This window comes from Dipteris shenzhenensis, chromosome 29 (genome assembly GCF_047967505.1).
Source record: "Dipteris shenzhenensis isolate YYH24624 ecotype China chromosome 29, Dip_SZ_1.0, whole genome shotgun sequence".
Taxonomy (NCBI): domain Eukaryota; kingdom Viridiplantae; phylum Streptophyta; class Polypodiopsida; order Gleicheniales; family Dipteridaceae; genus Dipteris; species Dipteris shenzhenensis.
Window position 1 is genome coordinate 25,910,781 of NC_141624.1, and position 17,169 is coordinate 25,927,949.

General features: G+C 46.2%; 1 protein-coding gene across 6 annotated transcripts in view; it reads right to left on the minus strand.

Annotated features, from left to right (window-relative positions):
• Positions 1-17,169, minus strand: part of MRE11 (DNA repair and meiosis protein (Mre11)) — a 154,643-nt gene that overhangs the window by 129,966 nt on the left and 7,508 nt on the right. For all 6 annotated transcript variants that reach the window (XR_015543885.1, XM_087400837.1, XM_087400839.1 and 3 more), the window contains one exon: positions 1,964-2,102. Coding sequence is in view for 5 of the 6 variants with exons in the window: in XM_087400837.1 (XP_087256963.1) it covers positions 1,964-2,102 (139 nt within the window). In the remaining variant the exon portion in view is untranslated. The remainder of the gene's footprint in view (positions 1-1,963; positions 2,103-17,169) is intronic.

The following is a 17,169-nucleotide window of genomic DNA, read 5'->3' on the forward strand; positions in this document are numbered from 1 at the left end:
CTGCCTTTTTGAATAGGGATCTCAAAGAGGAGGTCTATGTACAGCAGCCCCAGGATTTTGTGGTGGAGGGACAAGAGCACAAGGTATGCAAGCTGCAAAAGGCATTATACGGACTCAAGTAAGCACCTCGTGCATGGTATCACAAGATACAAAAATTTCTACTGTCCCAAGGCTTGAATACAAATACGGAGCCCAATCTCTATGTTCTGTAAGGAAACGCAGACTTGGTCATTCTTGTGCTATATGTGGATATCTATGTCACAGACAAAGTACTCAAAGGGCATTTTGCAAAAATTTAACATGGAGAATTGTAAACATGTGGCCACGCCATTGGAAAAGGGAATCAAGCTGAGTAAGCATGATGAGGCAGAAAAGTTTGATGGCATACTCTACAGGCAGCTGGTGGGTAGTCTTATCTACTTATGTTAAACTAGACCAGACATTGCCTATGCCACAGGGTTACTCAATCAGTTCATGCATTGTCCCACAGTCACGCATTGGAACGCAACAAAAAGGGTTCTCATATATGTACATGGTACACTCTCTTATGGGCTGCATTATGCTCCAAATGGTGACGTATCGCTGAGTGGTTTTTCAGACTCACAATGGTCAGGGGACATTGATGATCGCAAGTCCACTTCAGGTTATTGCTTCTCATTGGACTCCGCGTGCATATCATGGCTCAGTAAGAAGCAAAGCCGCGTCTCTCTCTCCTCCAGTGAAGCTGAATATAAAGCGGCAAACACAGCCACTATGGAATGTATGTGGTTAAGGAAGCTACTGCATGATTTGCATCATGCTTAGGATGGTGACATAGCTCCGATCTTTTGTGACAGCCAGAGTTGCATCACCATTGGCAATAATCCTGTCTTTCGTGCTCGCATGAAACACATTGAGAATCACTATCATTATGTGCAGGTTTGTCTGCAAGATCGCTTCATTGATCTTACATATTGTTCCATTTAGGAAAATGTGGCGGATATCTTCACGTAAAGCCTATCAACACCTCTTTTCACACATCATCGACATGGCTTGGGGTATATCCACATGTGGATGAATTTGTGCAACCATGGTACTTGAGGTACTTCAGGTGCTTCTGAGATCATTCCATAGTACTTCGGCCATATCATTAAGGGGAGATTTATAGAGATATACAATGATATGGTGTTGTAGGATAGACTAGGACTTAGTCGATTTTGTGTGTTAGTACTTGGACTATATATACCAAGTACTTGTACTTCATTTGGTTGAACATTTCAATTGGAGTTCACTTGTGTCCACTTCTTGCTCCCTTGTGTTCACGATCCATCTCCATTCTTGTTTCTACATGAAGAGCAGACCCACCTCTCATATATATCTAGATGAATCTAATAACATGCCCAACCTCATCCTGTGAAACATAGCAAATAGTGCAATTTCACTTTCATGACAGTCATTGTAACCGGCCTTTGACTGACAAAGGGCAGTATACCTCTACTTTCTCACAACACCAAAATACAACCACCATGTTCCATTGCCATTGCCCAAACACAATACTTAGAGCACAACCATGCACACTTAAACCATGCATTTATGCAAAAGTCTTTATACTGAGTTTCTCTCAACAACTCGACACATACATATCGACACATCCATTCCACACACCCATGCATAGTTAAACCATGCATTTATGCAAAAGTCTTTATACTGAGTTTCAACTCGGAGGTGAAGGAAGACTCAACTGTGACAAAGGCTAGCACTGAAGGAGAAAGCTAATTAAAAAGTAATCCACATTCTCTTCAGTCAAGCTACGACTGTTTGTGAAGACTTTAGTCTCTCCCAAACTACTCTCATGCCTGTTATTGTCAATTTAAATTTCAACTAAGGGAATAAGGATGTAAATTCAAAGAAATCTCCCATTATCCAAATATACACTTAAAGGAAGCTATCCAATATAAAAGCCACAACACTAAAAGCATCAAACCTGTCGTTGCTCAGCAATCGAGCAAATCTCATCAAATGTGTTAAATGAATCATGACGTCTAATCTCATCTTTCTCCATGAAACCTAAATGGCAGTCGGTAGCCACCAACATGCGCAACGTATTGTTACAATTCTCCTCCCTGTTTTGAAAAAGTAAAATAACATAAACTTAATAGAATGACTACAGACTAGCCAAATTACTTATTCAAAACTAGAATTGACAAGATCTTAAACAAGACATTTTGCAATCAAGATAGGCACCAAATCTAAATATTTTACTTCCCAATGTTACCTCCCCTTCACGCAATTTACAGTTATCAGTCTCACTTTGTATAATATTCAATACTATACCCAAGCTTAATACAAAGCATATAAATTATTGACAATTTAGAAGCCTACATTAACGAAACCTTCTAAGGTGTGCTACCCAATTACGTAATGACATTGATGAATCCAAAGGTACAGAAAATGCACTGTTCAAGAAGCCCATATTAGAAACCTATCCATCTTAATCATTATCAACTTGCAAGTTAGAATTTGTTTCTTTCCTTTTCTTCGCTTTAGAAACCTATCCATCTTAATCATTATCAACTTGCAAGTAAGAATTTGTTTCTTTCCTTTTCTTAGCTTCTTTGGAGGTAAAAGAATCCTTCTATTGAGTGACAAATCACATCGGTTACAAAAAAGTCCACCTATAGGCCAGCGTAACATGAGCTAAAGACTCAACTACCCCAAAAAAGAGAAAAAGGAAAAATAACGGGTAGAGAGGAGAAGCGGGCCGGGGGGGGGGGGGGCGCAGGGGCTTCCATGGTTGCATAAATCTCGACCGTGCTGCTCAAAGCCAAAAAATACTTTTAAAAAAAGAAAGAAGGAAACCTCTGAGTAGGCAGTTAAGGCATAGCTCCGTTGGCTTTTCCAACCCCTTCTGCATGAAAGAAACCTCTAACAAGCGATTAAGGTCATAGCTCCCTTATGGCTTTTCTAGCCCCTTTTGCATTATGGGCTATGATTTGGGACTCTTCCAAAGCAACATGTTATTTGATTTAGGCAAAGCCTACTTAACATTCTATACTATTTGAGTGATTGAAGGATTGAACGTGTAACTACCACCTTACACCTAGATGAATCCATAAACATTTCCAAACTCATCCTCTAAAAACACAACATAGTGCAGTTTCAATCTCATGATAGTCACTCATAAGGTTCAAAACCATAAACTCCATCACGCATAGCAAGGACTAGCTACTATGACATCCCCACTGACGTCATCAATGCCCAACAGTGGGGGTAGACCATAGTATAAAAATATGCTCTCACACATACAAATCCACACACCCACACAAACTACCACCTTACCTTTTCTTCACCCTCTTTCTTCGCCTTTCTACAGCCCCAACTCTGTAGTCTTTTGTGTGATTAAACACGAAACCACCAATGTCTTGCCTTCCATCCTATCTACCTATCAACTCTGTAGTCTTTTGTGTGATTAAACATGAAACCACCAATGGCTCTCCACTTGGACAAAGTAAAATTTTGATTTGGGAATGATATTTTCACAAAGTAAACTTTTCATTTCTCAGTCCAGTCGGCGTGTTGAATTGTTTCCTATTAGCTTCTATTTGTTCTTTGTTTTGCTCGTACAAGTCATGCCACATTGGTAATGTAGACATCAAGGAGTGTTCTTCGCCGATGAATGGAAGGCAAAGGAGACAAAGCTCCTTGTAATGTTGCTCGGGGTCCTTGAGTTTGCGGTAGTTGTTGTGACTTAATATCTTGGCTCATTTCCATCGTTTCGTCATTCACTCGAAGCCTTGAGCTCCATAGCGAATGATGCCAAAGAAATCGCTAGCATGGTTGTCGCGACGTTTACTATACTTTGTCGGAAAAAGATGTCATTGCTCAGAGGGTCCATTTTCTCCAACTCTAATCAACATTTCAATAACAATGTACATTCTTCTGGTGGGCTTGTGTTTATGTAGCAGAACTCTCTTGTGGTGCTATGGAGAGGCAATGACAATGCCAGGTAGACTGCTTGCTGGGCGCTTATGTGCTATGTGTTGTCGTCCAAAAACAACAGGAAAAAGTCCAAAATTAATGAAATAGGTGTTCAATGGAGGAGACGATGGAGAGGCCGAAGACCATGTACATTGCCAGGACTCAGATTACGCCCCCCCCCCAAGTTCCAACAAGTCGAGAGTACTCTGTTGTGAAATCCTGAGGCCTTCATCAACATCTAGGGGGAACCCATACAGCACAGCCATAAAGAAGCCAGAGGTGAGCATGTCATCTAAGGTGGTGACATACAGATATGAGGGGAATTGACTATGGGAACGAAGGGTGTCCACTAGTGCCACTCCTTCCTCCCAATATCCCATCTTTACCCTCCTCTCAGGCCACATAAATGTGCCCACTGTCAATGGGCCTGATACTGCACTTGTTGGCAATCATACCATGAACAACTAAGCAATACAAGTCATAAACACTGTCAGCTATCATCAAGCCAAGGATTACCCCCTAGCAAGGCCTTCTAGAACGACCAAAGTCTAGTCTTTATGGCTGCCGTACAATGAGAGGAGACAGTGGGACAAACACCCAAAATGGGTTTCTTGATAGAGCACAACTAAAATAGTAGCTCAGCTGACATCCCACATTCCTACCTTCTGTTGTCTCCCGTCCCCTTCATACACAAGGAGGGATCCTTCATTTTCCCTTTTGTTTCAAAAAAAAAAAAAACCTATATTCTACATTCCACAATGATCAACTATCCACTAAGGGTGCTAAGAAAAGGAAAAGACCAACTGTTTGTGCCTCATTGTTCTAACTCATTGCCTAGATTAAGTCTGAAGCGACACCTCATAGACATGTTGGACAACCAACTGATTCCTCCATCTATGAGAGTATTCTACATGCCAAGTCCAATAGAAAAATGCATGATGCCCTAAGATCCTTTGAGAACCTTCCTTGCCCTGCTTGCCTCTCCCTAGTAGTGAGCTTTCCAAGGTTGTTCCCTACTCACTAAGATGATCTGATATGATACGCCATGTACTTCCTCCCACAATGACATCACATTGTATATCTACTTTTCATGGGTTTAGATATTAGCATTAGCCTTAGGTGTGGATGTCTGCTTAGTGGTCCGACCTCTATAGATTTTCTCATTATATCTCGTTTTTTCAGTCTCGTAAACCCTTCACTGTTTCGAACAATCTAATAAACTTCTTTTCTTTCAATCATAAATTGTAAACAACATCCATCCAAACATTCACTAAGGTGACTGCAAGCCAAATCTATCGTCCACCCTAACATTCACTAAGGTGGCTGCAAGTCAAATCTATAGTCCACCCATCCCTACCCTACAGCAGGTAACCCAAATGTGCCAGGCTGTGGCACTAGCCACCATCTGTCACACATCATCTGCAAGTATAGCAACAAGAATGGAGATGAATTGTAAACACAAGAGAACAAGAAGTGAACAAGTGAACTCCAATTGAAATGTTCAACCAAATGAAGTACAAGTACTTGGTATATATAGTCCACATACTAGAATACACTAAAACTCCAAAATGGACTAAGTCCTAGTCTATCCTACACCACCATATCATTGTATATATCTCCACAAATCCCACCTCAATGATATGGCTGAAGTACTCTTGAATGATCTCAGAAGTACCTGAAGTACCTAAAGTACCATGGTTGCACAAATTCATCCACATGTGGATATAGCAACCTATGGGAGTACAAAAGAAAACAATGTCATTTTACAACCCCCCTTGACATTGTTTGAATGTCTCGTATCTCCAAGCCATGTCAATGTCGTGTGAAGAGAGATGCTGACAGGTTTTTAGTGAAGATATATGCCACATTGTCCTCTGTGGAACAATATGTGAGATCAATGAAACCATATGTGATACAATCCCGCACATAATGATAGTGGTTTTCAATGTGTTTCATGCGAGCATGAAATACAAGATTGTTCCCAATAGCAATGCAACTCTGGCTGTCACAGAAGATCGGAGTTGTGTTACCATCCTGAGCATGATGCAAGTCATGCAGAAGCTTCCTTAACCACATACATTCCATAGTGGCTGAATTTGCAGCTTTGTGTTCTGCTTCACTGGAGGAGAGAGACACGCGGTCTTGCTTCTTACTAAGCCATGAGATGCACACTAAGCCCAATGAGAAGCAATAGCTGGAAGTGGATCTGTGATCATCGATGTCCCCAGACCAATCTAGGTCAATGAAACCACTCAAAAAGAAAAGAAAAGAAAGAAAGAAAGATATATTAACGTCCACGGGAGACCTCGCGGGCCTATGGGACAAAGTGCACAGAAAAGCGAACTCATACAAGCCTCAGTGGGCTGTAGCAAAGGGTACGCTAGGACCCTTGCTAAGTACTAATCTATGCTAACAAAATCATAATCATAATCATATCATATCATATCAATCAATCTATCCAGGCACTGGGACGAAGCCGAAGCCTGGTACAGTGATGGCTCTCTGGTGGGCTGCAAAAATATCTCGTATCTGCCTCTGTCGAGCTATCTCACGCTGCGGCGGGGGGCGCGGTCTCCTCGTTCTCTGGACTCTCTGGGCTATGTCTAGAGTGATCCCTCGTCTCTGTCGGTCTCCTCTGAGGAAAGCTGTGATAGGTTGGACCTCAATAGAGTGTACTATGGGGGCTCTCTGTCACACATGTGGCCTCTGTGCCCCTCTAGAGAAATGTCACCATCTGGAGCATAATGCAGCCCATAGGAAAGTGTACCCTGTACATATCTGAGCATTCCAATGCGTGGCTGTGAACTGGCTAAGAAGCCCTGTGGCATAGGCAATGTCTGGCCGTGTGGGGCATAAGTAGATCAAGCTGCAAAACCAACTGCCTATGCAATGTGCCATCAACCAACTATCTATACAATGTGCCATCAAACTTTTCAGCTGCATCATGCTTAGTCAACTTGATTTCCTTTTCCAATGGAGCGGCCACACGCTTACAGTTCTCCATCTTAAACTTCTGCAACAGCCCCTTCGAATATTTTGCCTGTGCCATAGAAATCCCCCCTTGGGTTTACCAAAATCCAATGCCAAGACAGTAGTATAAGAGGCCCAAATTTATCACGTCAAAAATCTAGCACAAGACGGACTGCACTGCTGCAATTTGCTGGAAATTGCTGCAAGTGAGTATGATGTCATCGACATAGAGCACAACTATGACCAAATCTGATTTTTGTTGCAGGACATATAAATTTGGCTCTGTATGAGTGTTGACAAAGCCTTGGGATAGCAAGAACTGATGTATCTTATCATACCATGCACGAGGTGCTTGCTACAGCTCATACAAGACTTTCCTGAGCTTGCATACATTGTGCTCTTGTCCCTGAACATTAAAACCCTGGCGCTGACGCACATAGACCTCCTCCTTGACATCCCCATTGAGGAAGCCTTTGTTGGAAAGGTCACCTCCCCATCTGTAAGCCCCCATATGAGGAGAGCATGGGGGAGGGAGACCTAGGGCAGAACCCAACAGAAAAAGAGAGAAAGGGGCTGCCACATAGACAGCATCATGGCTGTCATGTGGGCAGCACATCTAGGACTGTTATGTGCAGGACAGAGGGCCAGAAAAGTACAGAAGCATGGCTGGGACAGATTGCGATGGATCTAGACAGGAGGCGCACTGTCTGCAGTAGGTTTTGGGGGGGGGCTGGACCCTGTATTTATAGGGCATCTGCCCTTGAAAGATGGGCCAAGGGCCCTTGTAATGAGTGCCCCAAAAGGGCAGCCCACAGTCCCATAAATGGGGAGCTGTGGGGTCGGTTTTCATACAGACTGAGTCGGTTTTCATACAGACTGAGTCGGTTTTTTGGCCAGGCCCTTGAGGGCTATATAAGGGGGCCATTCAGGTCTCATTTCACATCACTTGCAGCAGCAGTTCCAGAGCAGAAAGGAGCAGCAGGTAGCCACCCTCTGGACCTACATTCAGGAGGATAGAGAGGTGCTAGCAGGGCTGCAGACTTAGCCAGGAAGCTGCCCACCTAGGCTGGTTCCCAGACAGCAAGGTGGAGAGGATCATCCTAGACGGAAAGTTTACTTACGCTCGAGGTGGAGCACGCGGACTCTAGTCTAGAGATAGCCAGCAGATAGGAGGAGGACTTTGTGGTAAGATCAGAGGACCACACCATTGGTGGGACTCTGGATCTGTCTATTTTGTATTGTGTCCATATTTGTGGACGGAAATATATTATTTGGTGGTTTCTCTATCTAGTTTGGTTCATTGTCTATTGATGAGTCTGCACACCTATTGAATGCACATAAGTAAAGAAGTTTGTGATTCCACACCCACACCGCACACTGTGTGAGCTCCTCATTATTTCCGCTGCGTGTACCCTCTGTTGGGTATTTTCTAACATGGTATCAGAGCCCAAGTAGGAGGCTCACTGGTGTGGGAGCCTGAAGGCAGGGACCTTGCTGAAGGACGACCCTGATTCAGAAGCTCTAGGGAATCGACTTCCACGACTGGAGGATTGTGCCCTTGCAAGAAGGAGGGTGACTCAGGTTTAGTCAGGTGCGTTCAGAGTTCTGGTTTACTGCATTTGAGTTTGGTTGACTTTGCTATATACAGCAGAGATGTCGACAGCCTCTTCAGCCCCTGCTATCCCTTCCTCCTCCTCCAGTTTTCTCTCTTTCACTATCCCTAACTTTGGAGAGTCTGGGAACCTGGACGGGACTAATTACCCGATCTGGAAAGTGAAGATCCGGAGTCATTTAGTGGCTCGGAAGTTGTGGAAGCTGACCACGGGAGAGGAGTCGAAGCCGGCAGACATGGTAGACAGTAAAGGGAAGGTACTCATGGCAGTAGACAGAGAAGAGCTTGAAGCTTGGGAAGAAAGAGATGCCCATGCCCTGGCAATAATCATAGGGACTACGGCGGACTCTGTTCTTCCGCATATCCAACTGGCCGAGACGTCAGTAGAGGCGTGGGCCACACTGAAGGATCTGTACGAGACAGATAATACCTCCCGGATCGTGCTTCTTCAACATCAACTCTACAATCTTGATATGGAAGAAGGCAATACGGTACATAGCCATTTGACGAAGGTCAAGGTGGTGCGGGATCAGCTGGCAGCAATTGGTCAGAGACGGACTCATGCCATCTAGCCTTGATGGTACTGAGAAGATTGCCTCGGAGTTTCAAGAGCTTTGTTACGGCTGTGACAGCAGGACAGAGGACCAAACCTCTGACATTTGAGGAGTTGTGTCCCTTACTGCTACAGGAGGAAGCTCGAGAGAAGCTCTACAACGAGGATAAAGATGACAAGGCGATGCTAGTGAAGGATTCCGCAGGTAAGGGAAAGGGCAAGCCTAACAGTGGCAAGTCCAATAAAGATGACTCTGATGACGAGGGGACTTCGAAGAGGAAGCACAAGAAGAAGTGTTTCTATTGTGATACGCCCGGACATTTTGCAAAGGACTGCAGAAAGAAAAAGGCGGATCTGAAAAACAAACAGGAGTCTGACCCAGATTCAGAGGGAAAGGCCAAAGCTAATGTGGTAATCGAAGAATTGTTCCTGGTGACATCACCGAGTGTTACCAAGGTCAGGTATGTTGATCCCGAAATCATAGTAAGGATGTCTGACATAGAGAGTTGGGTCAACGAGGAGTCAGATGCCTTTGTGAAGGTGAAGGACAGTATGGAGTGCTTGGTACCTTCCAGATGTGTAGCTGTTGACACTGACACGAGGGTGGATTCCATGGAAAGCCCTGGGGTCTCATGGTCAGATGGATGCTGGACTTCAGAAGGGGACAGTACAGGATTACACAGGATCTTGGCGGGTGCCTCATTGAGGTACAGGGTTTGCTTTCAGAGTGAACATTCAGGCAATACAACAGTCTGGTATGTATTTGATATTCTGCATTTGAGCCTTTATAGCATGCTGTGGAGAGATTCTGCTCTTAATTTGTCTCAGGTGATAAGAGATTGGAAGGAATTGGCCTTCTTCGAAGGCAGAAGGGGAAGTATTGGTGCTTCTTCAAATCTCGGACGCAGATTGCTAGAAGGGGGTGGACAAAGAGTACTGAAGCCAGAAGAGTACCTGCTTGAGAACTCAGCAAGAGTTCATGGTCCAGGTTATCTGGAAATATTCATTGGGTGCAAACCTTGCCAAAGGAAGGACGGGTTGAAACAGACCCTCCAAGCATGGTGCCTGGAAGACTCCAGGTTGTTCACTCATTATGAGGGGGACGACTGGAAGATCGTGACGGCTGGGTTGCTCAAAGGCGGGAATGCGACTGAAGGAGGTGGTACCAGGAGGTGCTACCAGAGATGGACCTGTGTACCAGGATGGTGTGCGGAAGCAGAACCGGACCTGGTGGAGCAGGAGCCACTAGATGAAAAGCCAGGAAAAGATTCGACACCGAAAGGTTCCAGAGGACTACGACCAGGGAGTTACTGGAGCATCTTCATTGACATGTTGGCATTGGGCTGAGATGTGTCGGTGAGAGGGGGTGTTGGAAAGGTCACCTCCCCATCTGTAAGCCCCCATATGAGGAGAGCATGGGGGAGGGAGACCTAGGGCAGAACCCACAGAAAAAGAGAGAAAGGGGCTGCCACATAGACAGCATCATGGCTGTCATGTGGGCAGCACATCTAGGACTGTTATGTGCAGGACAGAGGGCCAGAAAAGTACAGAAGCATGGCTGGGACAGATTGCGATGGATCTAGACAGGAGGCGCACTGTCTGCAGTAGGTTTTGGGGGGGGGCTGGACCCTGTATTTATAGGGCATCTGCCCTTGAAAGATGGGCCAAGGGCCCTTGTAATGAGTGCCCCAAAAGGGCAGCCCACAGTCCCATAAATGGGGAGCTGTGGGTCGGTTTTCATACAGACTGAGTCGGTTTTCATACAGACTGAGTCGGTTTTTTGGCCAGGCCCTTGAGGGCTATATAAGGGGGCCATTCAGGTCTCATTTCACATCACTTGCAGCAGCAGTTCCAGAGCAGAAAGGAGCAGCAGGTAGCCACCCTCTGGACCTACATTCAGGAGGATAGAGAGGTGCTAGCAGGGCTGCAGACTTAGCCAAGAAGCTGCCCACCTAGGCTGGTTCCCAGACAACAAGGTGGAGAGGATCATCCTAGACGGAACGTTTACTTACGCTCGAGGTGGAGCACGCGGACTCTAGTCTAGAGATAGCCAGCAGATAGGAGGAGGACTTTGTGGTAAGATCAGAGGACCACACCATTGGTGGGACTCTGGATCTGTCTATTTTGTATTGTGTCCATATTTGTGGACGGAAATATATTATTTGGTGGTTTCTCTATCTAGTTTGGTTCATTGTCTATTGATGAGTCTGCACACCTATTGAATGCACATAAGTAAAGAAGTTTGTGATTCCACACCCACACCGCACACTGTGTGAGCTCCTGGGCATTATTTCCGCTGCGTGTACCCTCTGTTGGGTATTTTCTAACAACCTTGACATCCATATGGTACACAAACCAACCATAAAACGCAACAAGAGAGATGACAGAGCGAATGGTAGTCATCTTGGCCACCGGAGCAAAGGTCTCCTCATAATCAATCCCCTCTTCTTGTGCATACCCCTTGGCAACTAAACGGGCTTTGTACTTCTCAACTGTACCATCTACATGATACTTTATCTTGTAGATCCATTTGGTGACAACACATTCTTGCCAATGGGCGCACCAACCAAGTCCCATGAATCTCAGCTTCCATGGCTTTCTGCCATGCCGGATTGCCCTAAGCATCCTCAAAGCGCTAAGGCTCAGTTTCAGCTTCCATCACTTGGGTCATGAGAGCAAAATTCACCTGCTTCTTAGCATTATGAGTGCTGGCCCTCGTTCTCCCCAATACACGCTGATTTTTGGTACCTGCAAGTGTCAACCTAGCCCATCTAGGAACTGAATTCTCAGCAGTCCCACTGGGAATAGTATCTGGAAATTGTTGGAATGGTCACCTCCCCATCTATGAGCCCCCATATGAGGAGAGCGTGGGGGAGGGAGACCTAGGGCAGAAGATGTGCCCCAAAAGAAGAGAGAAGGGTACCTGGCTGATCTGCAGGAGCATAAGGCGGAGCAGAGGACAGCAGTAGGGACCCAAGAGAAGAGGCCATGAGCTCACAGATGACGTCAGCAACAGTCCGGAGCTGAGGTGCACACATGTGGGCAGATCAGGGAGCCAAGAAATAGCGCAGCATAGTGGGGGTCTATGGGCAGGTATACAGCCTGCAGCAGGGTCTCCAGCAGCAGCAAAGGGGAGCCTAGCAGAAGCCCAAAAAGGGCCTGGCTAGGGCCCTTATACAGGGCTGGTTGGGCTGAGCCAACCAGGTCGGTTGGGCCAGCCAACCAGGTCTGTCCAGTCGGCCCATTTAGGGCTGGCTGGTCGGTCCATTTGAAAGGGCCTTGTGCCCTATAAAAGGAGAGGCACTTGCCTCATTTCTATATCCAGCAGCCAGCAATCCAAGAGGCAGAAAGGAGCAGCAGGAAGCCACCCTCTGGGCCTATATCCAGGAGGTGAGAGGGTGCTTGAAGGGCTGCAGACTTAGCCAGGAAGGGCTGGACCTTGGCTGTCTTCTAGGGCAGCAAGGTGCTGAGATCATCATCACTTGGAGCAGCACAACTACCAGCAGAAAGGAGCAGCAGGGAGCTTGCCTTAGGCCTCATCACTGGAGGTAAAGGGAGCACACAGGAGCTGCAAACTTAGCTTAGAGTGCTGCCCACCTAGGCTGGTGCAAAGACAGCAAGGTGGAAGGGATCTAGACAGAAAGTCTACAGACGCTCGAGGTGGAGCACGTGGGCTCGAGTCTAGAGATATCCAGCAAATAGGAGGACTATGTGGTTATATCAGAGGACCACACCATTGGTGGGACTCTGGATCTATCTCTTTTGTATTGTGTCCATAGTTTTGGACAGAAATATAATATTTTGGTGGTTTCTCTATCTGGCTGGTTCATTGTCTATTGATGAGTCTACACATCTAATCTATGTGACGCACATTAAGTAAAGAAGTTTGTGATTCCACACCCCACACGCACACTGTGTGAGCTCCTAGGCATTACTATAAGTCTTCCACTGTGCGTACCCTCTGTTGGGTCATTTCTAACATGGTATCAGAGCCCAAGTAGGAGGCTCACAGGCAGGGACCTTGCCGAAGAACGACCCTGATTCAGAAGCTCTAGGGAATGACTGGAGGATTGTGCCCTTGGGAGAAGGAGGGTGACTCAGGCTCAGTCAAATGCGTTTAAAGTTCGCAGTCTAGGTTATCTAGAGACGTACTTTTGTTGCAGACCTTGCCAAAGGACGGACGGGTTGAAACAGACCCTCAGAGCATGGTGCCTAGAAGACTCCAAGTTGTTCACTCATTATGAGGGGGACAATTGGAAGATCATAGAGGCTGGGTTGCTCGAGTTCGAAGGCAGGAATGTGACTGAAGATGGTGGTGCCAGGAGGTGCTACCAAAGATGGACCTCTGTACCACGATGGTGTGCAGAAGTGGAACCAGACATGGTGGAGCAGGAACCATGTGTCCCATTCATATGTGCATACACGAGTATAGTAACAGTCTGTAAAACCATCCTTTAAAGAACAATATATCAAGAAATAATAACAAGATGTGTTTGTAGCTATCTATGGCACCAGTTATCCTTTAAGCATGGCGCAAATCCCACATTGGAAAAAGGCCATAGCTTCTATAGCAAGATGTGGTTCTAGATCGTCAATGCTGAGTTATGATGCCATCCATAAACATGTTGGATGCCTATTACAATAGGAAATGCAGCAAGTTGTTTATAATGGTATTGAAAAAACAACTTGTACCATAATAAGTGATGGGTGGAAGAATGTTAGCAAGAGGCCCCTAATCAATGGCATGTTTGTAATGGTCAAAGGGAGTTATTGGAGCATCTTCATCAACGTGTTGGCATTGGGCCTAGATGTGTCGGTGAGAGGGGGTGTTGAAATGGTCACCTCCCCATTTGTAAGCCCCCATATGAGGAGAGCGTGGGGGAGGGAGACCTAGGGCAGAAGATGTGCCCCAAAAGAAGAGAGAAGGGTACCTGGCTGATCTGCAGGACCTGCAGGAGCATAAGGCGGGGCAAAGGACAGCAGTAGGGACCCAAGAGAAGAGGCCATGAGCTCACGGATGACGTCAGCAACAGTACGGAGCTGAGGTGCACACGTGTGGGCAGATCAGGGAGCCAAGAAATAGCGCAGCATAGTGGGGGTCTATGGGCAGGTATATAGCCTGCAGCAGGGTCTCCAGCAGCAGCAAAGGGGAGCCTAGCAGAAGCCCAAAAAGGGCCTGGCTAGGGCCCTTATATAGGGCTGGTTGGGCTGAGCCAACCAGGTCGGTTGGGCCAGCCAACCAGGTCTGTCCAGTCGGCCCATTTAGGGCTGGCTGGTCGGTCCATTTGAAAGGGCCTTGTGCCCTATAAAAGGAGAGGCACTTGCCTCATTTCTATATCCAGCAGCCAGCAATCCAGGAGGCAGAAAGGAGCAGCAGGAAGCCACCCTCTGGGCCTATATCCAGGAGGTGAGAGGGTGCTTGAAGGGCTGCAGACTTAGCCAGGAAGGGCTGGACCTTGGCTGTCTTCTAGGGCAGCAAGGTGCTGAGATCATCATCACTTGGAGCAGCACAACTACCAGCAGAAAGGAGCAGCAGGGAGCTTGCCTTAGGCCTCATCACTGGAGGTAAAGGGAGCACACAGGAGCTGCAGACTTAGCTAAGAGTGCTGCCCACCTAGGCTGGTGCAAAGACAGCAAGGTGGAAGGGATCTGGATGGAAAGTCTACAGACGCTCGAGGTGGAGCACGCGGGCTCGAGTCTAGAGATATCCAGCAGATAGGAGAAGGACCTTGTGGTTAGATCAGAGGACCACACCATTGGTGGGACTCTGGATTTCTCTCTTTTGAATTGTGTCCATAGTTTTCGACGAAAATATATTATTTTGGTGGTTTCTCTATCTGGCGGGTTCATTGTCTATTGATGAGTCTACACATCTATTTTATGCACATAAGTTAAGGAGTTTGTGATTCCACATCTTACACCACACTGTGTGAGCTCTTGGGCATTACTATCAGTCTTCCGCTGTGCGTACCCTCTGTTGGGTAATTTCTAACAGAAATGCACCTGGCATATTCCATCCTTTGCACGTCACTAATAATGCTTCTAAATATTAGAGTGTCCGCCCCCATGAGCTGTTTGCAAATCTGAAACATTCGAGGGAGAAGAACCCTCAAAATGTGGCAACCCTGCTGAAATTTGAGAGGTGGAAGAAACATCAACTGGAGAACCCAAGTCAACTGAAGCACCCAAATCAGCATCATTCTCAAACTGAACAATGACCAAAGGTGTATCATCATATGGAGGCAAATCCTCATTGATGGTGTTACGCTCTAGCTGAGGTGGCATGACCTCGGAAGAATCAGCCGGCATTTCCCTATAGGATCTACATTTGTAATATATTTGTTTGCGCTTCATGTAAATGATCCAGAGGGAATTAATGTCAAGGTCCTAGGTGAGGGCTGATAGCACCAGACTAGGTGGATCTAAGGCTAAGGGCCTAATGCAAGCAATGTGCCTAGGGGCAAAGGAAATTAAAGTATCCCAAGAGAGGGGTGAAAAGATGCATTAGGAAAGGCCCTATGATGATGACATGTGGCATCTAGATCCATCTAGGGAGATGGGGCTTGTTGGAGTTAGTGAGAGAGGGAGAATGGACCTTCACGTGATTTTTTCTGATTTCGATTTATCTGAGAGCTCTCACGCTCTAGCAAGGATTTGGTTGGGAGGATATTTTGTGGTGCTACTCCCGTGATCTGCTGTAGTAAGTAGGTAGTTCGTTTCATTTGGTATCAGAGCTTCAGGCTGGACGAGAGAACTTGAAGCAAGGCTTCAGCGCATGATTACGCTGTGGGAGCGTATCATTCGGAGCACCCGCTTGAAAACAATTGTGCAGAATATGAGCTCGTAATAATTAAGTACTCTCATGCCGACGGGTTTCCAAAGGATGGACTCCTATCCCATCGATTTCTCTTCCCTGCGCTCTGTTGGAATATCCCGTTGCACTACACTCTACCGACGAGAAGGAAGGCGAACGATGTGTGTTAGGTGAATGTTGGTGGGTTTAACAATGGCTCGTGAACCGCCGGGGGGGGGGGGCCCTTCGACGCGAATAGCCCCTGAGCGAGGTGGCGGTGTCAAGCGTATCAGAAGAGAAAGCTTCGTCGATGAAGGCACGTTTCAGCGCAGGAGTTTGTGGTGATGGCACAACTTCATAGTCACGCTCGTATCGCGTCGTGACTATTCTAAAGAGGTGGCCAATAGCGAGAACCTACCTGTGATACTATATGGCCTATAATTCGACGAAACAGTAAGGATAGAGAAAGGAACGTCCGTCTTGCTTACGGGAACCCTGCTCCTATTTTGGATTGATCAGCCACTCGTGCCAGTATCAATATCAGGGTCACCTTCAACGAATCCATCAATGACTCAGCCGCTCCATGACTAGTAGCATCCTTGCTTATAAGGAAAGCGAGATAGCGGCGCTACGTGAAGACTCCTCCCTAGTATAGGGAATTGTGTCAGTTTGTAATACAGTGTTCTAGCGGTGTTTATTTATTTTATTTATATTTAAAAAAAAAGCAAAACACCCATTGACTTGAATGGAAGCAAAAGAAGGAGTTTCCAGGATGGACCCTGTAGAGTCAGGAGTCCGGCCGACCCAGCAGGTGTCGCGCCCAGTAGTTCACACCTTATCTGGCAGGATTGCATTACTTGAGGATGCCTTGCAGCAGTTATTAGCGCAACAGTTACAGGCAAATGCAGGGCAATCTAAACTTTGAAGAGTGATACACAATATGTCTACCAGACCTTCTCGAGATGAGAAAGGAAAGGCTCCGATGGAACCGGAGTCTAGTGTCTCTAGTGTCCATACGGTCCAGCCCAGGAGGGCTAAAGTACCTAATATTGCCAATTATAGGCTGGAAAAGTATTTTGGTCAGATGAATGACCGTAGTTCTGATGTCATTGAGACCTGGTTACACAAATGGGACAAGGCATTCGCCATTTGTGAAATTAGAAATTATATCAAGAAAATCCGCGAGGCCACCCACATGTTTAGTGAGGCAGCGGATAGGTGGTGGATTAAGAAACAGAAAGATGATATAGCATCCACTACCTGGGAGGGGTTTAAAAGAGAATT